This window comes from Rousettus aegyptiacus, unplaced genomic scaffold (assembly GCF_014176215.1).
Source record: "Rousettus aegyptiacus isolate mRouAeg1 unplaced genomic scaffold, mRouAeg1.p scaffold_m13_p_13, whole genome shotgun sequence".
Taxonomy (NCBI): Eukaryota; Metazoa; Chordata; class Mammalia; order Chiroptera; family Pteropodidae; genus Rousettus; species Rousettus aegyptiacus.
In genome coordinates this window covers 49,926,002-49,946,242 of record NW_023416288.1, presented here as the reverse complement: position 1 = coordinate 49,946,242, position 20,241 = coordinate 49,926,002, and the positions used below count along the sequence as shown (strand labels likewise).

General features: G+C 66.0%; 1 protein-coding gene across 1 annotated transcript in view; it reads left to right on the top strand.

Moving 5' to 3' along the window:
• The window catches only part of SSPOP, a 46,960-nt gene extending 28,625 nt beyond the window's left edge, over nt 1–18,335 (top strand). The window contains exons 58-96 of the mRNA XM_036230722.1: nt 82–252; nt 379–458; nt 1,501–1,670; nt 2,168–2,214; nt 2,324–2,515; nt 2,604–2,774; nt 3,027–3,227; nt 3,552–3,648; nt 3,753–3,952; nt 4,298–4,464; nt 4,973–5,133; nt 5,321–5,544; nt 6,139–6,180; nt 6,338–6,493; nt 6,942–7,151; nt 7,294–7,461; nt 8,206–8,337; nt 8,443–8,689; nt 8,970–9,122; nt 9,204–9,250; nt 9,455–9,799; nt 10,165–10,332; nt 10,866–10,996; nt 11,285–11,406; nt 11,608–11,654; nt 11,903–12,181; nt 12,469–12,627; nt 12,778–12,894; nt 13,197–13,335; nt 13,488–13,690; nt 13,839–13,966; nt 14,067–14,209; nt 14,291–14,340; nt 15,141–15,358; nt 15,597–15,692; nt 15,793–15,853; nt 16,098–16,228; nt 17,533–17,683; nt 18,207–18,335. Coding sequence (XP_036086615.1) covers nt 82–252; nt 379–458; nt 1,501–1,670; nt 2,168–2,214; nt 2,324–2,515; nt 2,604–2,774; nt 3,027–3,227; nt 3,552–3,648; nt 3,753–3,952; nt 4,298–4,464; nt 4,973–5,133; nt 5,321–5,544; nt 6,139–6,180; nt 6,338–6,493; nt 6,942–7,151; nt 7,294–7,461; nt 8,206–8,337; nt 8,443–8,689; nt 8,970–9,122; nt 9,204–9,250; nt 9,455–9,799; nt 10,165–10,332; nt 10,866–10,996; nt 11,285–11,406; nt 11,608–11,654; nt 11,903–12,181; nt 12,469–12,627; nt 12,778–12,894; nt 13,197–13,335; nt 13,488–13,690; nt 13,839–13,966; nt 14,067–14,209; nt 14,291–14,340; nt 15,141–15,358; nt 15,597–15,692; nt 15,793–15,853; nt 16,098–16,228; nt 17,533–17,683; nt 18,207–18,229 — 5,747 coding nt within the window. The 3' untranslated portion in view covers nt 18,230–18,335. The remainder of the gene's footprint in view (nt 1–81; nt 253–378; nt 459–1,500; nt 1,671–2,167; nt 2,215–2,323; nt 2,516–2,603; nt 2,775–3,026; nt 3,228–3,551; nt 3,649–3,752; nt 3,953–4,297; nt 4,465–4,972; nt 5,134–5,320; nt 5,545–6,138; nt 6,181–6,337; nt 6,494–6,941; nt 7,152–7,293; nt 7,462–8,205; nt 8,338–8,442; nt 8,690–8,969; nt 9,123–9,203; nt 9,251–9,454; nt 9,800–10,164; nt 10,333–10,865; nt 10,997–11,284; nt 11,407–11,607; nt 11,655–11,902; nt 12,182–12,468; nt 12,628–12,777; nt 12,895–13,196; nt 13,336–13,487; nt 13,691–13,838; nt 13,967–14,066; nt 14,210–14,290; nt 14,341–15,140; nt 15,359–15,596; nt 15,693–15,792; nt 15,854–16,097; nt 16,229–17,532; nt 17,684–18,206) is intronic.
• The last annotated feature ends 1,906 nt before the right edge of the window (nt 18,336–20,241 follow it).

Here is a 20,241-nt window from a genome sequence, read left to right as displayed (position 1 = left end):
GGACACCCGCTGCCTGTACCTGCCGCCCCTCAGCCCCAGCCAAGCCCCCTCCCCACACTCCTTCCTCTGCTGTCCCCTCAGGAGCTGGGGGCTGGGGTCCTTGGGCTCCCTGGTCCAGCTGCAGCCGGAGCTGTGGGGGAGGCCTTCGGAGCCGGACTCGAGCCTGCGACCAGCCCCCACCCCAGGGCCTGGGGGATTACTGCGAGGGGCCTCAGGCCCAGGGGGAGGCCTGCCAGGCCTTGTCGTGCCCAGGTACCTGTCAGGGATGGGGGCAGGGGGCAAGGAGCAGAGGCAGGAAAGCTGCAGGAGGCTTTATGGGGAGAGAGGCTGGGGCGGGCAGCCCACGCGGCTCTCAGCCTGCCCTGGCCCCTCCCACAGTGACCGACTGCAACTCCACTGAGGGGGCCGAGTACAGTCCCTGTGGGCCTCCCTGTCCTCGCTCCTGTGATGACCTCGTGGTGAGTCCAGGCCCCCTTGGCATACCCACCTGACCCCTGACCCCAGGGTCACCTTGCAGGGTGGCAGGGTGGGGCACTGGAGGGAGGGATGGGGTCAGCTCCCACCAGGCCCGCACCCCGTTGTTCCAGGAGAGGCTCAGAGACCTTGACTTTGTCTTCGCGTGCGTGTGTGTGCATGTGTGTGTTTGCATGCATGTGTGCATGTTTTGTATGTGCGTGTGCATGTTCGTGTGCATGCATGCATGTTCATGTGTGTGCGTGCATGTTCGTGCTCATGTGTGCGCGTGTGCACGTTTGTGTGTGTTCATGTGAGCGCACGTGTGCATGTTTGTACGTGTTCGTGTGTGCATGTGCGTGCGTGTGCATGTTCGTGTGCGTGCGCATACACGTGCAGCTGCTTGTGTGTGAGATTTGACTGAGCGCCTGGCCAGGACCATGGAGAGGGACAGTTCGGAGCAGACTTGGCGGCTTCCAGTGGCGCCTGTGTGGTGGGGAGGCAGCGGGTCTGAAGCAGAGATGCTGGACCCGCGGCAGAGGGATGGTGGGCCTGTCTGTGGGGGTCCGGGGGGACCCCCCACACGGAGATGGAGGAGGGAGGGGCGGTGCCTGGCTCCTCGCCTCCCCTGGACCTTCCCGGCAGGCCTCCGTCTCCCCCCAGCAGGCCAGCCCCTGCTCCCTAAGTCCTGGGCAGTCTGGGAGACGCCTTGGCTCCTAGGCGTTGACCTGGGGTCCCCACTGAGCCGTCCATGGGGCAGGGCTCACCTTTGGAGGAATCCCCCCCACACACGCACCACCAAGGGAAGCTTCTCCCAGGCTCTCCTCTCTCCCTCTGCCCTGCGAGGGGACAAGGCAGCTGTGCCGATGAAGCTCCGCCATGGACTGTGTTGAGGACGTAGGGGCTGAGCTGGGACGTCACACTTCCTCCCCCTTGCACTTCCCCAGCCTCCTGCCTCCCGCACCTTTGCTCCACCAGGGCGCCCCTCCCTGGCCCCCCGGCCCTGTTTTCAGTTTTGCTGACCAGAGCCCACCTGCTGTCCCCCAGCACTGCGTGTGGCGCTGCCAGCCCGGCTGCTACTGCCCCCCAGGCCAGGTGCTGAGCGCCGACGGGGCCCTCTGCGTGCAGCCCGGCCTCTGCAGCTGCCTGGACCTGCTGACCAGGGAGCGGCACCGCCCGGGCACTCAGCTGGCGAGGCCGGACGGCTGCAACTACTGGTGAGCCGGGCGGGCGTGCGGCAGGGAGCAGGCGGGGGGTGAGGCAGGGCGCACCCGAGCTCTCCCAGGTCTCCGCTGAGGCAGGGTATACTCCCACGGTCCCTAAGGAGATGCGGCAGGCCCCCGACCCCTGTCTGATTGTTGGGGACACTGAGGCAGCTGCAGAGGGCTGGGCGTGTGCTCCGAGGAGAGGAGGGTCACAGGTGTGGTGTTTCCTCTGCTGTCTGGTCCCAGTCGGCAACAGACTACCCGTGGTCATCTCCCACTAGGACACACCGGGCAGTGACCAGCAGGGAGCCCAGGGGCCACCTGAGAGGGCCCGAGTGAGACAAGAAGCAGGCTTGGGAGGCGCTGGAGATGGGGAGGGGGACCCAAGAGCTTGGAGGGAGATGGGGGTGAAGGGGCGAGGGGCAGGGAAGAGGCAGCGTAGGAGGGGTGCCCGTGGGGCGCACGGCCAGGACTGAGCTGCTGTCCCCCCAACCCCGTGCCCCGCCCAGCACCTGCTCGGAGGGGAGGCTGAACTGCACAGACCTACCTTGCCCAGGTACGTACCCAGCTCGCAGGGAGGTGAGGAGAAGCAGCCAGGGTGGCAGAAAGGGCCGGGGCTGCAGAAGGGACCGCCGTGCCCCGGCGCCCACTGGTGTCCCCTACAGTGCCTGGCAGCTGGTGCCTGTGGTCGGAGTGGACAGCCTGCTCCCAGCCCTGCAGGGGCCAGACAAGGACCCGCTCCAGGGCCTGCGCCTGTCCCGCTCCTCGGCACGGAGGGTCCCCGTGCCCTGGGGAGGCAGAGGAGGCCGGGCCCCAGCACCAGAGCGAGACCTGCCCCAGCCCCTCCACGTGCCCAGGTGAGCTGCCCTCACGCGTCTGCTCCAGGCCCAGCAAGCTGGGCCCCCAGGGCCTCCTAAGGCACATGATTCTGTCTTCCTGGCACAGCGGACGGCGCCTGGAGCCCATGGGGACCGTGGTCTCCCTGTGACGCGTGCCTGGGGCAGTCCCACAGGACTCGGGCATGTAGCTGGCCCCCCACCCCCGAGGGGGGCAGGCCCTGCCCCGGGGGCCACCGGCAGAGTCGCCCCTGCCAGGACAATTCCACACAGTGCACAGGTGAGGCCTTCTGCAGAGGGCTGGGAGGGCCTCTTCTGAGGCTGCAGAGACGCTGACCTCTGACCCCACCCCCCTCACATGTGCATGTCGCCCTCTTTGAGAGGCAGCCCTTAGATCACTCGCCCCGTGGACTTGGGGCGAGGTGGAAGGTCCGAGCAGGCGGCGGACCCCGACTCCACCCATCGTGGGGTATCAGGACCCCTCGGGATGGGCCCCCTCAGCACCCCCATCTCTGCCTCCTTCCCGCTACAGACTGCCGGGGCGGCCAGGCTCTTCTCCCCTGCGGGCAGCCCTGCCCCCGATCCTGCCAGGACCTGTCCCCTGGGAGCGAGTGCCAGCCAGCCTCGACAGGCTGCCAGCCCAGCTGCGGGTGTCCCCCCGGCCAGCTGTCCCAGGACGGCCTCTGCGTGGCCCCCGCCCAGTGCCGATGCCAGTACCAGCCCAGAGCCATGGGTCAGTGCGGTCCTCGCCCTTGCTCACCCGCCCACTGGCCCATGCCCGGCGCCTGCTCCTCTGCTCATGGGCCAACCCCGGCTGCAGGATGGGGGCGGACTCCCTGGCGGCTCCAACACTACAGGCCTATCCCCCCCCACCCCGCACCCCCACCCCGGGTTCCCTGGGCTGGTCCAGGTCAGGGCCTCCATCTGCATGTCCAGGACTCAGGGCCCCATGGGGCGGAGACTGATGGAGAGGGAAGTAGGAGGTGGCTGAGTGGGAGAAGGGATTGGGGGGCACGCTGAACTCTCGGGAGTCCCGCCCCCATTCCTGTGCCCTCAGGGATCCCTGAGAACCGGAGCCGGTCAGCAGGGTCTGCTCTCAGCTCTTGGGAGAGCCTGGACCCCGGAGAGGTGGTGGCTGGGCCTTGCGACAACTGGTGAGCCCTGAGAAGGGGCAGGGAGGGCGGGGGTGCCAGCCCGAGGCGGGGCCGTAAGGGGAAGAGCCAGGGGCGTGTCTTCTGAAGCCCCGCCCTCGCCCCAGCACCTGCGTGGCAGGCACGCTGCGATGCCAGGAGGTTCCCGGCTGCCCCGGCCCCGGGGTGTGGGGTTCCTGGGGCCGCTGGGAGGACTGCAGCGTCTCGTGCGGCGGAGGGGAGCAGCTGCGTTCTCGGAGCTGTGCCCGGCCCCCCTGCCCCGGGCCTGCCCGCCAGAGCCGCCCCTGCCACACCCAGGTCTGCAGAGGTGAGCCCCCCCCCCCCCCCCCCCGCCCGGCTTGACGCTCTCACTCAGGCTTGGGTCCCCTCTTGGCCTTTGACCTCGACTCACAGGTGTCTTTCGATCACTCCCACCTCATCCCCACATGCTGCCCCTTACCCGGGGCCAGCAATGGGAGAGTGGAGGAGGAAGTAGCCAGATTTGGGCTATGCCAAGGATCGGGGAGCCCGTTTGGGGGGGCGTGACAAGGCTCTGAGGGGCCCAGCCCAGGGAGGATGTGGTCGGCACAACTTGGGGGACGTGGGGCACTTGGGTGAGAGGCAGGCTGAGGGGAAGTGGCCGCCTAGGGCACTGACTCAGGTGTTGCTGCAGACGCAGGCTGCCTGGCCGGGCGTCTGTACCGGGAGTGCCCGCGTGGAGAGGGGTGCCCCTTCTCCTGCGCCCACGTCACTCAGCAGGCGGCCTGCTTCTCCGGAGGCTGTGAGGAGGGCTGCCACTGCCCCGAGGGCACCTTCCAGCACCGCTCAGCCTGCGTCCAGGTCAGGACCAGGCAGCCTGGAGCCCAGGGCCCCCCTTCCCCCCATCCCCTCCCCTCCCCCCTATTCCCTCCCCTCCTCTGCAGCCGTCAGCTCCTCACCTCTGCAGACCCTCTGGCCTCCAGGCAGCTCACTCCTCCCTCACGTGACCCTAAGCTGTCTGAGGCCTTTGCCGCCTGTGTCTGTCCATGGAGGGGCATCCCAGGGAGTGGGGACGTCGCCTGGGCCCCTGCTCTTCACTAGCACGTCTCCAGCTTGGAGCCGCCTCTGACAGAGGGGTGGCCAGGGGTCCCCTCTGGCTCCTCAGCTCCCAGCTCCTGGCAGGGAGCGCTGCTGGTTTCCTGCCAGACCCCCATAACTCGCACTCAGTTCAGGCCCCAACAGGGACTCGTGGGTCCTCACTGCCCCGAGCCACGCCCCGCCCCTTCTGAGAGTGTGCGCAGGTGCAGAGGGCCGGTACCGGGCTGGTGGCTCTGTTCCTGGGATCACGGTCCTCTGCTCCCACCCCAAGGAGTGCCCCTGCGTGCTGACGGCCTCGCTGCTGCAGGAGCTGGGAGCTGCCAGCGCTGACCTGTGGGCTCGCCCGCCCCCTCTGGGAGACGGGGGTCAACCCCTTGGGCCTGGAGATGAGCTGGACTCAGGCCAGACCCTCCATACAGGCTGCAGCAACTGGTGAGGGGAATGGCGAGGGGGGAGATCTGGGGTCAAGGGAGGGGGAGTGCTGGGCCTCCCTGACCCCCGCCCAGCCCCTGCTGACCCCGGCCAGGTCTCCTTTCCCTTTGGGCTGAGACCTTTGCCCACGCCTCCTTCCCCCGGGGGCCGTCCCACCCGGCCACTCACCCCCATGCCCTGTCCCCAGCTCCTGCGTTCATGGGCAGCTGTCTTGCACCGTGGGCGACTGCTCCAAGGCTGGAGGTGGCTTCGGGCCCTGGGGGCCTTGGGGCCCATGCTCCCGCTCCTGCGGGGGGCTGGGCACCCGCGTCCGCACCCGCTCGTGTGCTGCCCCGTCGCCCGCTGCCGGCGGCCAGGGCTGCCGCGGGCCCCTGCAGGACCTCGGGTACTGCCTCAGCCCGGACTGTCCAGGTGAGGGGAAAGGCGGCCACTGGGCAGAGTCCGACGGCAGAGGCCACTTCGTCTGGCCCTTTGTCCTTTTCTGTCTCTGTCCTCCCCTGTTGCTACCTCTGAGCCTCTTTCTCTCACCTCCTAGTTCTGTGCTTCGCTTCTACTCAGGTATTTTCAGCCAATATTTCTGGAGCTCTTGCCAGATGTACCTTTACTGTGTGTGTATATTGGGGCGGGGGGAGCGAGAACCCTGACCTTGGAATCCAGGGGCTCAGACAACCCATGTCAGCATGTGGGGAGCCCTGTAGGAGGGTGCACGTGCTGTGGAAGATCGCGAGGTTGAGGACCGCCTTAGAGGGGTGGTCTGGGAGGACTTCCTGGAGGAGGCAGCATCTCAAGGGGCTGGGGGAATGGAGAGAACTTTGACGGGCATTGGAGGGGAAAGAATGCCAGGTGGCAGAAGCAGCTGGAGCCAAGGCCTTGCTGCCACGAGGAAGCGTCCACGGGGGACCAAGCTGAGGGAAGGGCTGACCCAGGCAGCCGCCAGCCTCGGGCTGGGCTCTGGTGCACGGCAGCCTGGGAGACGTTTCTGAGCAGGGTTTTCCTTTGGCACAGGTGCTGCAGGGTCCACGGTGGAACCGGTGACAGGCCTTCCAGGTAGCCCAGACTCCTCGATCCCGGCCCCGCACTCCTCACACCCTTTCCTTTAGGGAAAAGCGAGCCCAGAGCCCGCTGCCTCTTCAGCCCTGCTTCCTGGGGGCCGGGAGCCCAGGGCTGACTCATCGGGAGCCGCCTCTCCCTCCTGTCCCCCCAGGTGGCTGGGGCCCGTGGTCCCCATGGTCCCCCTGCTCCCGGAGCTGCACGGACCCTGCGCTCCCTGCTTGGCGCGGCCGCACCCGCCTCTGCCTGGCGAACTGCACCGGGGGGCACACTTCCCAGGAGCGCCCCTGCAACCTGCCGTCCTGTGCAGGTGCTCCCTCGGGTCCCGACCTCTGACCCTGACCGCGTCTGACTCCCAACTGTCCCCTCTGACCCCAACCTCCGCCCTCGAACAACTAATTCTAACCCCCAGCCGGTGTCCAACCCCAAACCAACATCTAACACCCCCCCCACGCACGTGCCACGCTCTGGGCCAGACGCCGGATCACGGGTCTGTGTCTGACTCTGGGCCCTGTGCCAACCCCGGCACTGTCTGGGAGCCCCGCCAGCTTCCAGCAGATCCCCGGTCGCGTGTGTGCCGGACCCCCTCCCCCAAGGTCCCATCCAAAGCCCTCGGCAGGTGGCCCCATGGCCAAAGCCGCAGGCACCCGGTGTGTGGCGTGCGTGAGGTCATGGCTGACCCCGAGGAGGGGTCTGCACCTGGGCTGCGGCGGGAGGGGGAGGGGCTGGCTCCAGCCGAGCTTCGTCCCGTTGCACAGAGCTGGCGCTGTGCCCTGGCCCTGGCTGCGTGGCTGGGAACTGTTCCTGGACCGCCTGGGCCCCCTGGGAGCCCTGCTCCCGCAGCTGCGGGGTGGGCCGGCAGCGCCGCCTGCGGGCCTACCGTCCCCCGGGGCCCGGCGGGCGCTGGTGCCCCGACATCCTCACGGCTTACCAGGAGCTCCGCTTCTGTGGCCTGCGTGCGTGCCCAGGTGAGCTGGGCTGGTGAGGACCAGGCGCGCCCTCCCCTGGCATCCGCGCCCCCACAGGGACCCTGCCCCCCGGCCTCTGCGACATCAGGGGCCCTCTCTCTCTGAGCCGGACCCTCACATAGCCCTTCTCTCTCCCACACAGTGCCTGGAGGCTGGTCACGCTGGAGCCCTTGGTCCTGGTGTGACCGGAGCTGTGGGGGTGGCCGATCCCTGAGGAGCCGCAGCTGCTCGAGCCCCCCACCCAAGAATGGGGGTGCCCCCTGTGCTGGGGAGAGGCACCAGGCTCGACTCTGCAACCCCATGCCCTGTGGTATGTTGGCGTACAGCACGGCTCTGCCGGACTTCCCACCTCCACCTCTAAGTTCATCCCCACGACACCCTGTGACATAGATGGGGGACAGTCTGGTAGCTCTTTGGCCAGTTAACAAATTGGAGACCCCCAGGGGTAGCTGTCAGGATCTGGGCGCTGGGCGAGGACTCTCTGCGCCCAGGGCTTAGCGGCTGGAATCTGCCCCCTGCCCGCCCCCGCCCCTGGTCATTCTCTCCGCCTCGCCTCGGGTCCTGAGGAACTACCCGCTTGGAGGATTGGAGGGTGACTGACCGTCATGAGTGTTACCTGGCACCTGGGATGTGGACAGCCCCGCCCCGCCCCCACCCCAAGCTCCAGATCCTCCTGCTATTGGTCCTTCCGCGCTCACTGACCCCAGCGACCCTGCTTTCTCCAGCGCCCACCACCTCCATCAGGACGCCCCCACGCTGACGTGCCCTCCCGTCCCCCTGATAAATACGTGTGTTAAGGCCATGTTGGTGACGGTGTTGATTTTTTTATATGCACAAATTCAGTCCAGCCCAACAAGCATTTATGGGGTATCAGGCTAGGTGCTAGGGACGCACAGGCAGGTGAGAAGGGATTTCTGTCACTCAGAATGTCCCAATCCCAGAGTCCCCAAGACCCCACGTTTCCATGGGCACCAACACGAGGACAATGGGGCGCGTAGCTTCGTGGAGGTAAGGGTGGTCCCCTGGGTGACTCTGGTCCCCTCCATCTGCTCAGGGGAAGGCTGCCCGGCGGGCATGGAGCTGGTCAGCTGCGCCGACCGCTGCCCGCGACGCTGCTCAGACCTGCAGGAGGAGACGGCTTGCCAGGACGGCCCGGCCTGCCAGCCTGGCTGCCGCTGCTCCGAGGGTGTGTGGGGCCCCCAGCCCTCCCAGCCCCGCCTCAGGGCAGCTCAGTGGGGCGCGGGTGGGGCCCCGGGGGCCAGCACCGCGCTGGAGGGCCGCCTCCCCGCAGGCTCACTGGAGCAGGACGGCGGCTGCGTGCCACGGGGGCACTGTGAGTGCACAGACGTCCAGGGCCGCAGCTGGGCCCCGGGCAGCCAGCACCAGGAGGCCTGCCGCAACTGCACGTGCCGAGCGGGGCAGCTCTCCTGCACGGCTCAGGCCTGCCCGCCCCCTGCCCACTGTGCCTGGAGCCGCTGGTCAGCCTGGAGTCCATGCAGCCGATCGTGTGGGCCCGGGGGGCGGCAGAGCCGGTTCCGGTACGGGGCTGGGCTGGGCTGGCGTCCCCGCCCCCTGCCCCAGCTCTCCTGCTTCCTGGGACGCCGGCCCTCTCTGACACAGTGTTCCTGGGCCCCAGCCCACCAGTGACTTTGCATCCCCCAGCGCCCTGGCCCAGCTTCTGTCCCTGGTCACCCTTGCCTTCCCTTAGCCACTTCCATGCCCACCCTGGGCTTCCCCAGTGGGTGTCTCCCCAGGGGGCGGAGGAGGGGTGGAGGGCCCCTGGGCGTCTCTCACCTCCTCTGCCCTGGCCCCACCCAGGTCCTCCACGTCTGGCTCCTGGGCCCCGGAGTGTCGGGAGGAGCAGTCCCAGAGCCAGCCCTGCCCTCAGCCCCCATGCCCACCCCTGTGCGTGCATGGCGGCCGTCCCCGAAGCCTGGGGGACAGCTGGCGGCACGGCGAGTGCCAGCAGTGGTAAGGCCAGGCTCAGGGACAGGGTGGCCGTGCTGTCCTGTGGGATGGACGAGCTTCCCTGAGTCTGCACCCCTCCCTCAGCTCCTGCACCCCGGAGGGCGTCCTGTGTGAAGACGGGGACTGTACAGGTCTGGGGCTTCATCTTCCCCCACCCCCTCCCCCCGCCTCTCCCTCCCTGCTGGCCGGGCCTTGTGGCCATCTGCTTGCTGTGTCCTTTACTTGCCTTCTGCCTTTGTTTCCAACTGCTACCTCCCCCCCCACCCCGCCCCCGGAGTTCCCAACCAGCCTTCGCCCCTCCCACTCCTCTTAACCTCGCCTGTGCCCTCCCACAGTGCCCGGGGCCTGGACGCCGTGGGCCCCCTGGTCTGACTGCCCTGTCTCCTGTGGAGGCGGGACCCAGGCCCGCACCCGGGTCTGCACGGCCTCGGCCCTTCACCGCACAGCGCCCCCCTGCCTGGGCCCCGACACCCAGACCCAGCGCTGCGGACGGCAGCCTTGCCCAGAGCTGCGGGCAGCCTGCTCGTGGGGCCTTTGGGGGCCCTGTTCTCAAAGCTGCGGCCCGGGCTTGGCCTCCCGCTCTGGGTCCTGCCCCTGCCTGCTGGCCGAGGCCAACCATACCTGTAATGGCAGCTTCTTCCACGTGGACACCCAGGCCTGCTACCCGGGGCCCTGCCTGGGTATGTGTGCACGGGAAGGGAGGCCCTCTCCCGGGCAGACTCGGGATAATGGACGTTCTCCAAACCAACCCGCAGCTTAGCCCCCCAAATATATCCCTATCTGCTCCTCCCCGGTGTTTTGTTTACTTCTTTTCTTCCTCCCTGACCCCTCTTCCTTTAGAATGCTTCGAGATGCTGCCCTCGCTGCTGGGCGACAGGGAATCCGGGCGGTGGGGACCCCTCTGAATTCCTGGCTTTCTTTTGCCCTTCCCCGCACAGGGGATTGGCTAAAGCCGCAGGAGGGAGGGGGTGGGTGGGAGAGAGGCCAGGGGAGCCCGGAGAGGCCCCCCTGAGTGACAGGCCCACCTTCCCACCTTGGCCCCTAGAGGAGTGCGTGTGGAGCAGCTGGAGCAGCTGGACAAGATGCTCGTGCCAGGTGCTGGTCCAGCAGCGCTACCGACACCAGAGGCCAGCGCCCGGAGGGGCGGGGGAGGGCACCACCTGCACCCGACTGGACGGCCACTTCCGGCCTTGCCTCAGTGGGAACTGTTCTGGTGAGGCCCCAGGAGCAAGGAGCCAGGAAGCCCAACCCTGGCAGGGCCTCCCAGAGCCCCTCTCACCATGAGCCTGTGCCTCCAAGATCTCAGAGTGGCCACCTGTGCCTGCCGGGACCCCTCCCCTCAGCAGCCCAGCTACTCCCCTGCCCCGCCCCCAGCTACTCCCTCATCTCTTCAGCTGCTCCTCCCCACCCCCCCCCCCCCTGAGTCTTCGCCATGATTTTCCCATTTGGCCACTACCGGCCCAACTGTGCCTTTGTCCCCTTGTAGCCACCCTGGGCCCAGAGGGTCTTGCTCGACCCCTGGTGTGGCTCCCCTCCATCTCTGCCCCTCTGTATCCCTGGACCACCTGCCCGGCCCGACCCCCCACAGCCCCATCCTCCACGCAGCCTCCAGGCCCCCCAGGGCCCACACCTGGAGGCAGCCCTGCCGGCTCCCGGGGGCTTGGTGGGACAGGCGCTTTGTGCTCCGGGATTGGGGGCGGAGGGTGACTGCGGGCGGCCCCCCACTGGCCTGTGTGCCCCCCACAGAGGACAGCTGCACGCCTCCCTTTGAGTTCCAGGCCTGCGGCTCCCCCTGTGCCGGCCTCTGTGCCACACACCGCAGCCGCCAGCTCTGCCGGGACCTGCCACCCTGCCAGCCCGGGTGCTACTGCCCCGAGGTGAGGGGCGGAGCCAAGGGAGTGGCCCCTGGAGAAGGGCGTCCTCAGTCCACAGTCCCACATCTCCTCCGCTCCATGACGCCACGGCGGCCCCTCTCCCCCAGAACGTCAGGTCTTGGGGCCTCTTAGCAGCCGTGGCTCTGCCTGTGGCCCTTTGCCGGTCCGTGCGCTCAGCAGCACGTGCGCACCTGCTGTGCGCCCTCTGTGGGCCGGGCGCGGTGCGGCGTGCGCGTGCGCATGTCTAGATCCCGCCACACAGCCCTGTCCCTGTGTCCCCCTCCTGCGCAGGGGCTGTTGGAGCAGACTGGGGGCTGCGTCCCCCCAGAGCAGTGTAGCTGCCAGCACATCTCAGGGGGAGCCAGGGTGACCCTGGCCCCCGGGGACCACCTGCAGCTGGGCTGTAAAGAGTGGTGAGTGATGGGGGTGGCGGAGGTAGCATCGGGGGCTGGGCCCACGGAGTGCATTGGGGACAGGGAGGGGCCACCCGCAGAGAAGGCCAAGCTAAGCCCCGCAGCCCCCCGTCCTGTTGCAGCTCAGGTCACCCCCACATGCTCACTGCTCTGGGCTGGGTCCTGCCTCCCAGAGCCCACCCTGACTGTCCCCTCCCGCAGTGAATGCCAGCACGGGGCGCTGCAGTGCACCAGCCAGGGCTGTCAAGGTAATTCTGGACTAGGGAGACCAGCTGTCCCTATTTGCCCAGGACAAGGGGGTTTCTGGGACCTGGAACTTTCAGTACCTGGACTGGGACAGTCTCAGACAAACCAGGGCGGCTGGTCACCCTCCCCGGATCCCCCACGCCCCCTCAGTCTTCCTGGTGGTAACCTGAGCCCCTCCCTCCCTCTGCTCCGGGGTCCCTGGGTCTGGGGGACGGTCGCTGGGAAGGCGCCCACACGCTGTCGGTCCTAGGTCTTCTGCCTCTGAGCGGCTGGTCTGAGTGGTCACCCTGTGGGCCCTGCCTGCCCGCCAGTGTCCTGGCCCCTGCCTCCAGGGCTGCCTTAGAGGAGCGGTGGCCCCAGGACCCAGCTGGCCTCCCTCCCACCTCGGCACCCCTGCTGGCTTCAGAGCAGCACCGCCACCGCCTCTGCTTGGACCCTGAGACAGGGAGGCCATGGGCGGGGGACCCGGACCTCTGCGCTGGGCCACTCAGCCAGCAGCGCCTCTGCCTGGACCCTGGAGCCTGCAGTGGTAATGGGGAGGGGCGAAGGTCAGCAGGGGGCGGGGCTTGGAAATGGGGGCGGGGCCTGGCCAGGAGGGGCTGGGCCATGTTGCTTGTTTGGGGGACCTGCCTTCCCTCCTGCTTGCCCCCAGGGCTTGCTGGATTTGAGGCTGGGTGAGGCCGCAACAGCTGGAAAGAGGGTGCCAGGGGCTCAGGGCGTGTGCGTGTGCGAGTATCTGCAGGGCTGAAGGCCAGGGCCTTGGGGTGGAAGCAAGAGGAAGGGCTCTGGGTTCCGACTTCTGCTTCGTCTTCCCAGACTTGTGCCAGTGGAGTCCTTGGGGGCCCTGGAGCCCCTGCCAAGTGCCCTGCAGTGGGGGCTTCCGGTTACGCTGGAGAGAGGCAGGGGCCCCCGCCGGAGGAGGTTGCCGGGGACCGTGGGCTCAGACCGAGAGCTGCAACACGGGGCCCTGCCCAGGTAACCCCCCTGTCCTACCACACACGAGCTGGCACCTGAGGGGGATGTCACCCTGCTGCCTCTGCCCCTGGAGGCATGCAGTGGAGGGCAGGGCGCTGTCCTGGGGGCCAGGAATGTCCCCAGCACTGACTCCTACCTCCTGGTCCTCAGGGGAGAGCTGCGAGGCCCGGGACACCGTGCTCACCCTCGGCTGTGCCAACCGGTGTCCTAGAAGCTGTGTCGACCTCTGGGACCATGTGCAGTGTCTGCAGGGACCCTGCCGCCCAGGTGGCCAGGCTAGGCCTGCAGCCCGGCCTGGGAGCGCGGGGGGAGCCGGGGCCTGCCTCCCTTCCTCCTGCTCCCCGAGAGCACGTGACCCGGGGGCAGCCCTGAGGGTTCCCCCGGGGTTGTGCCACACAGGGAGGGCTAGAGCGGCCCTGGGGATGGTGTGGAGACCAGGTCACGCGGGGCACGGGAGGACGGGCGCTCGGTGCCAGCCTGAGGCTTTGCACTCCATCTGGAGGGATCCACCGTGCGCACCTGTCTGAGCACCGTATCTTGCTTGTCCTCCCCGCTTCCCCCCCCCCCAGGCTGCCGTTGTCCCCCTGGCCACCTGGTACAGGACGGGCGCTGCGTGCCCATCTCCTCCTGCCGCTGTGGCCTCCCCAGCTCCAATGCCTCCCGGGTGCTGGCCCCAGCCGAGGTGGTGCGCCTGGACTGCAGGGACTGGTACGGCTGCCCGCCAGCGGACTGGCAGGGGACGGGGACCTTCGGGCGGGAGGCCTGGGGCAGGCGAGGCAGGGCTGTGGGCATCGCTGGGGAGCGAGGGCTCTGTTCGCTGTGACTCGGGGCTCGAGCCCTTTCTGCATACCCTGTCACAGCACCTGCGTCAACGGGTCCCTGGTGTGCCCACACCGTGAGTGCCCAGTCCTTGGGCCGTGGTCCGCCTGGAGCCGCTGCTCGGCTCCCTGTGGTTGGGGCACCACTGAGCGCCATCGGAGCTGTGACGAGGGCCCTGGGGGGACACCATGCCAGGCCCAGGACACGGAGCAGCGGCAGGAATGTAACCTGCAGCCCTGCCCTGGTGCGTACCTGGGCCGTGGGGGGCTGTCCTTCCCTCCAGGGCTGCGGAGCTCAGGGCCCCGTCGCAGCTGGCATTGGCCAGGGCAGGTGGCAGTCCAGGGCAGCCCCCTCCCTGGGACTCCCCCCCACTACCTGTGCACTGCCCCCAGAGTGCCCACCTGGCCAGGTGTTCAGGGCCTGCGCCACCTCGTGCCCGCGCCTCTGCTCGCATCTTTGGCCTGGCTCCCTCTGCGCGCCTGAGCCCTGCCGGCCTGGCTGCGGCTGCCCTGGAGAGAGGGTAGGTGCGGGCGCTGTGCCTGGACTCCCGCACGGCTGGGGTGGGGTGGGGCGGGCGAGAGGCCGTGGTCCGAGCGTAACTGGAACCCACGCCGCCCTAGCTGCTGCACGATGGCACGTGTGTGCCCCCGGCCGCGTGTCCCTGTGTCCAGCTCTCTCTGCCCTGGGGCCGCACCTTGACCCCTGCGGAGCAGGCCCAGGAGCTGCCCTCAGGCACTGTGCTCACCCAGAACTGCACCCGCTGGTGAGGGCCATGGTCGGGCTGGGGTGGGGGCGGGTGGAGGAGGGCATGGAGGCGTCTGAACACGTGCTTCTGTCTTCCCAGTGTCTGCCAAGGTGGAGCCTTCAACTGCTCGCACCTCGATGACTGCGAGGGTGAGATGTGGGCTGTCCGGCCCCCGCTGGCCCCTCCAAAGCCCACACACCCCACCCACCCTGGGCAGTGCTGCCTCCCCAGGAAGCCCCTTCCGCCATCTGTCCGCACTGACCCTCTCTGTGTAGCGCTCCCTGGGTGCTCAGCATGGTGCACCCTGGGGGGTTGGGGGCATCGGTCAAGCGTGCCGTGTGCACACTGAGACAGGGCTGCGAGTGACACAGGAAGTGGAGGGTTATTTCCGAGCACATGAGGAAGCTGAGGTCCAGTGGGTGAGCTGAGACAGGACCCTGGCCTGGCAGGCCCCTCGCAGAGGTGTCAGCCCTGTGCTGTGTTGTTCCCGTCCGGTGAAGGTCACAGGCCTTTCCTAAGGGCCCACGTGTGCCCAGCTCTGCCACAGTGGGCTCTGTGTGGATTCAGAGAACCCCGGGCACCGCCGGCCTGGGAGCCGAGGGCAGACTCACGCCAGAGCAGGCAGAGTCGGGACGGTCTCTGGCTCACTGAGTGGCGAGCAGCACTCACAGGATGTGAAATTGGAGCTGCAAAGGGAGCCGTCAGGGTGGCCAGGACTGGTCAGGGGAGGCTTCCTGGAGGAGGCGAGACCGGAGCTGGGCGCCAGAAGTATTTGGGAGGGTGGATAAGAGCAGAAAGGTGTGTCTGGAGGCGTAAAAGTCCAGAGGCTGCCGGAGCTAAGTAGACAGTGCTGGGGAGGGGAGACGGGCTGCCCAGTGTGGACAGGGGGAGGACACAGGCTGGACCCGGCACTGACTCGAGTGGTGGGGTGGGCGGTCTTCCCTGGCAGAGTGCCCCCCTGGGGAAGTGTGGCAGCAGCTGGCCCCTGGGGAGCCGGGGCCCTGCGAGCCGACGTGCCAGGAGCCCAATGCCACCGAGGCCCAGGGCGACTGCCGTGCGGGGCAGGCCCGAGGCTGCATGTGCCGGCGCGGCCGCTTCCGCAGCCTGGCAGGCCCCTGCGTGACCGCAGACCGCTGCGAGTGCTGGCGCCACGGGCGTCCCTACCCGGTGAGACACCCGGGCCCCGCCGTGCCACCTGGCCCTTCTTAGCCCGGCCTCCCTCCCGCCCCTACTCTGGGCCCCCAAGGCCCACCTCCCCCCTGAAATTCTCGTTCCCACTGCCAGCCGCAGCTCTTTGCCCTGGCTGGGCCCCCAGGCTGGGTTGGGGGCGGGGCGGCATTGCAGAGAGCCCGCAGGTGCAGAGACAGAGGTGGAGACGGGTGTCCCCCCCTCCCACTGTCCCCAGCCTGGATCCGAGTGGCAGGAGGCCTGTGCGAGCTGCCGCTGCCTCGGCGGCAGGACTGTCTGCACCCAGCACTGCCCGCCGCTCGCCTGTGCCCAGGTACCTGCTGCAGCCCTGGGCTCCCCGCCTCCCCGACTCCCTCCTGGGTCCCTGCCTGGGGGCCGGTCCGAGGGCCTGCGGTGGACTACTCTTTCTGCAGGGCGAGGTGATCGTGCAGGAGCCAGGGAGCTGTTGTCCCTCTTGTCACCGGGAGACTCTTGGTATGGAGGGGGGACCTGGGGCGCCTCCTGCTCTCCTCTCCCTGCCCTGGGCCCCTCGTTCCCACCCTGGGAGACCTGCCTTCCCCAAACCTGCCCCCACGGGATGGGCAGAGTGAGGACCCCGATGCTGCACGTGAGCCAGGGCACCCCGGCCCCAGGTGCTCAGGTCTACACCCTGTGCTGCTCGTAGAGCCCCCCACTCACAGCCTTCCCCCTCTGCCCCGCCCCCACCTGCTCCCCACAGCGGAGCAGTCGGCCCCCTGCCAGCGCCTCACCGAGCTCCGCAACCTCACCAAGGGCCCGTGCTACCTGGACCAGGTGGCTGTGAGCTACTGCAGCGGGCACTGCCCGTCCAGCACCAACGTCATGCCTGAGGTCAGCCTAGAACCTGGGCAGAGCCCAGGGGGCGTGAGGGGCACGGTCTGTCTCATGGGGAGACAGCTGATCAGAGCCAGACCCGGGGGCCAGTCTTCGCCAAGGACTGGCCTGCGCCTGCTGCTTGGCCTGGCGACCCTGGGTGGGGTACACGTCCGCCCCCCACCGCTCCTGCTGTGGTCCCACGCAGCTCCCAGCATGCTCCTGGGCAGTCTAGCGGGACGCCAACAAAGAAAGGCACAGCGGGGCTAGGCAGGCTCGGAAATCAAGGCCATCAGGCAGTGAGGGAAGCTCCTGGGGACCGACTTCTGCCCCAAACACCCGCGGGTCCCTCTGGAGCGCCAACGAGGCTCTGCCCTGCACGGACTCTCCTTGGACCCAGAAGGCCCGGCCCCGCTCCTTGGGGGGACCTCCCCAGGACTCCGTGCCCACCCAATCCCCAGTCCCTGAGCCCGGAGTCCTGCGGCTCCAGGTCCATCCTTCCTGGGCCCAGCCTCGGCTCCTGGCCCTGCCTTGGGTCCCCTGTGGACATCCCGCCCCGCCTCGGCCCACCTGAGCCATCTGCGCCTGGAAGGCAAAGGTGCTTTCCTCCCTGCTTCTCCACCGGGGCTTCCTGGCCACTCCCTGCTCCCCCGGGAAGTGCCTTCCCAAATCACGTTAGGCGTTCTTAAAGCATAGAGCCGGGAAAGAAAGTAAAGAGGTTTTGTTTTCTGAGGAGGAAAAATGAGTGATAGCAGAATAGAAATCAAAGGGAGTTTTTTCTTTCCTTTAGTGAATCTTTTGTAGTTTTTAAACTTATTCTTTAAGTTGGAGTAGAATTGTGCGTGCAATTAAATCAAGCGTTCAGTGGGACTTACGTAGCGTTACTGTATCAGCATAGGGCGAGGGGGTTCCGCTCAGGCGCGAGAATTCACTTTGCACTCAGGATCAGAACGGTGCAGCTCGGGGCTCCGTTATCCGCGGTTTCACAGGCTAGTCATTGTGCCTCCAACCAGACTGTAAGCCCCTCACAGTAGAGATTGTGTTTCTTCCCTCTCTTGCCCAGGAGCACGTTAAAAGCACTTGTTCAAGCTGTTCGATACTCAGACAGGTGGGGGCTGCAGTGCAGGAGGTGGGCTTCTTGGAGAGCGGGGACTTGGAGGTGACGCATCCTTCCCAGCTGGCTGCCCTGCTGGGCGAGGAGCGTTGGCTCTGGCCCGCCCTCGGCCCCAGTCCCTCTTAGACGGAAGGGCCAGGAGAGGGAAGGCAGGCGGTTTGGGCACACTCCGTCGGGCCCTCCTCAGCTCAGCCACCCTTCTCGCCAGGAGCCGTACCTGCTGAGCCAGTGTGACTGCTGTAGCTACCGCCTGGACTCCGAGAGCCCCGTGCGGGTCCTGCACCTGCGCTGTCCGGGTGGCCGCATGGAGCCGGTGGTGCTGCCTGTCATCCACAGCTGCCAGTGCAGCGCCTGCCAGGGTGGGTCTGGGCCAGGGCAGGGAGGGGCCTGGCCCGGGTTGGGGAGCTGGGCCGTGGGCACCTGGGGCCTGGGTCTGGGCTGGCCCAGGGTGTGGGCGGGAGCAGGGTCCTGAGTCACAGCCCCTCGCTGGATTCTCGTTCTTCGTCCTTCCTTTCACTCCATTCCTCTGCTCAGCATCCCTGTCGATTTTTCCTCCAACTGGGCATACACTCGGGTGTTTGCAGTCAACGGTACCTGGTTCAAATCCCAGCTTCTCTCTTTCCCTTCTTGCTGAGCCTCCCTGACCTCATTTTTACAGCCTGGCTGGGAGGACTCTGTGAGCCAGCCCAGCGGGAGGGCCTGGCGGGTGCCCGGTTCTCGTTGAGTACCTGGTAGCTGATAACCTGAGAGCCACGAGAGCTGCCTTTGCTCTGGGCTCCTTCCTGGCAGCTCGTCCTTCCTCTTCCCTCTCCAGCCCCTCCCCTTCCCTGCCCGATATTCTGCTGCTCTTGCTAGCTCGTCTGCCCCTCACTTGTCTTCCAGGAGGCGACTTCTCAAAGCGCTGACAGCTCCCCTGGATGAGGCTGCCCTGCCCCGCACGTGATCACCAGGCTCCCATGCCCACCGTCCACGCCAGGCCCTGGCACTAGCATGTCCCAAATAAAGTGACATTAGTGGCAAGCGTGTGTGCAGAGTCTGTGTCCAGGGGCCCAGGGGGGAAAGGGAGGGAAGGTAGCTGCCCGCCCTGGCCTGGACTGCCTCCCGGGGATCTCCGTGAGTCGGCTGGTGAACTTAGGTCACGGCCCATACCCAAGCCTTGGTTTCCTCATCTGTGGCTGGGGGAGCATGAGGTCGGAAGGCCTGTGCTGTTGGGCATCTCTCACGCCCCAGGCTGCCCCCGTCACCCCACCCAGCCTCCACTGCGGCCGAGGTGTGGCATTTCCATGCAAGCCCTGCCGTCTCATGCTGACGTCTCCTCTTTTGAAAACCTTGTGTCGAAGTTTAATTTCAGCACTGTGCAATTCACCCATTTTAAGTTCACACTTCAGTGACTTTTGCAGAAAAACACCAAGTTGTCCAATTGCCGCAATCCAATTTTAGAAACATTTCCATCATTTCACAGCCATGTACAATGAATCCTTCCCACCTCCAGCCCCGGGCAACCACTGAACTGCTTTCTATCTCAGTAGATTTACCTTTTCTGGGCATTTTATATAAATGTCTGGCTCCTTTTGATTGGCACGTTGATTTGAGGTTCATCCATATTGTAGCATGTGCAGCAGCTTGTTCATTTGGGACGCGAAATAGTAATCCATCGTGTGATGGACCACGTTTTATCTATCCATTCGCCAGTGGATGGAGTTTGAGTGGTTTCATTTTTTTGCTTGTTATGAAGAGAGATGCTATGAACATTCCTGTCCAAGTCTTCGTGTGGGCATGTTTTCATTTATTTTGGGTGGATACCTGGGAGTGGAAATTGCTGGGTCGTATGGTAAGCGTATGGATAACTTTTTAAGAAACTTTCAAAATGTTTCCCAAAGTGTAACACTGTTTTACATTCCCCCCAGCCACGTGTGAGGGTTTCAGTTTCTCCACATCCTCTCCAACACTTGTTGTTATCCTAGCTGTCTTTTTCACTTTTTCAGTAGCCATTCAGTGGATAGGAAGTGGTATCTCACTGCCATTTTTGATTCGCATTTCCTTAATGACTAATGATGCCGGGCATTTATTTCTTCATGTGCTGATTTGCCGATTGTGCGTCTTCTTTTCCAGTTTCTTTTCTTTCTTCCCCAGGGCTTTACTGACACAGAGCAAATCCACTTGGCCTTTGCACAAGCACAGCTAGGAGCACAAGTGTGAGGATGGATGGGATGTCGTTCATGCCTCTCGGGGCAACCCTCACCTACTGGGGATGGGCGCTGCAGAGCCCCAATGTTTGCACAGACTTTCTTGGCGTGGGGAGAGGGAGGACATTCTGTACAATTCTCTGAAGTGGGATGAAGACCTAATGCCCGGAGCAGTGATCCCTAAAACACGCCCCGCCGTCAGCGTTTCATCTTCCCTGCTTTGCTCTCCCAAGTCCCAAGCTCTGCCCTCTGGATCGCCTTCTAAGACCAAGCCCTTGTCTCTGGCTCTGCTCTCAGGGTGAGGTGGAGCAGGAAAGAGCCAGGCTGGGGTCCCAGTGATCCTGTGCATTCCCTTCCACTCCTTCCCTCATAGTCCTCAGACTGCCCCCACAAATGAGAGTCCCATTCAACTACAGTTATTGGTAAAGGGGAGAGAGCCAAAGGGAGAGAGGAAAAGGAAGGAGGATCTTTGATTAACTGGGACACAGGAAGGGTGACTCTTCTGTGAGCAACGAGAACTTGAATTGCTCTAGGTGGGGCTCTGAGTAGGGGCCTGTTGTGCCAAGCCACGAAAATCTGGTTCCTTCACATCTTATATCCTACTCCCACTCTCTAGAAAATCCAAGTCCTGGTATAATACTTTGAGAGAGCATCACCTCAGGGAATTCAGTGATATGACCCCTAGTAGGCCAGTGGCAATGCCAGTGGTGAGCCTGGCAAGTGTCAGGGGT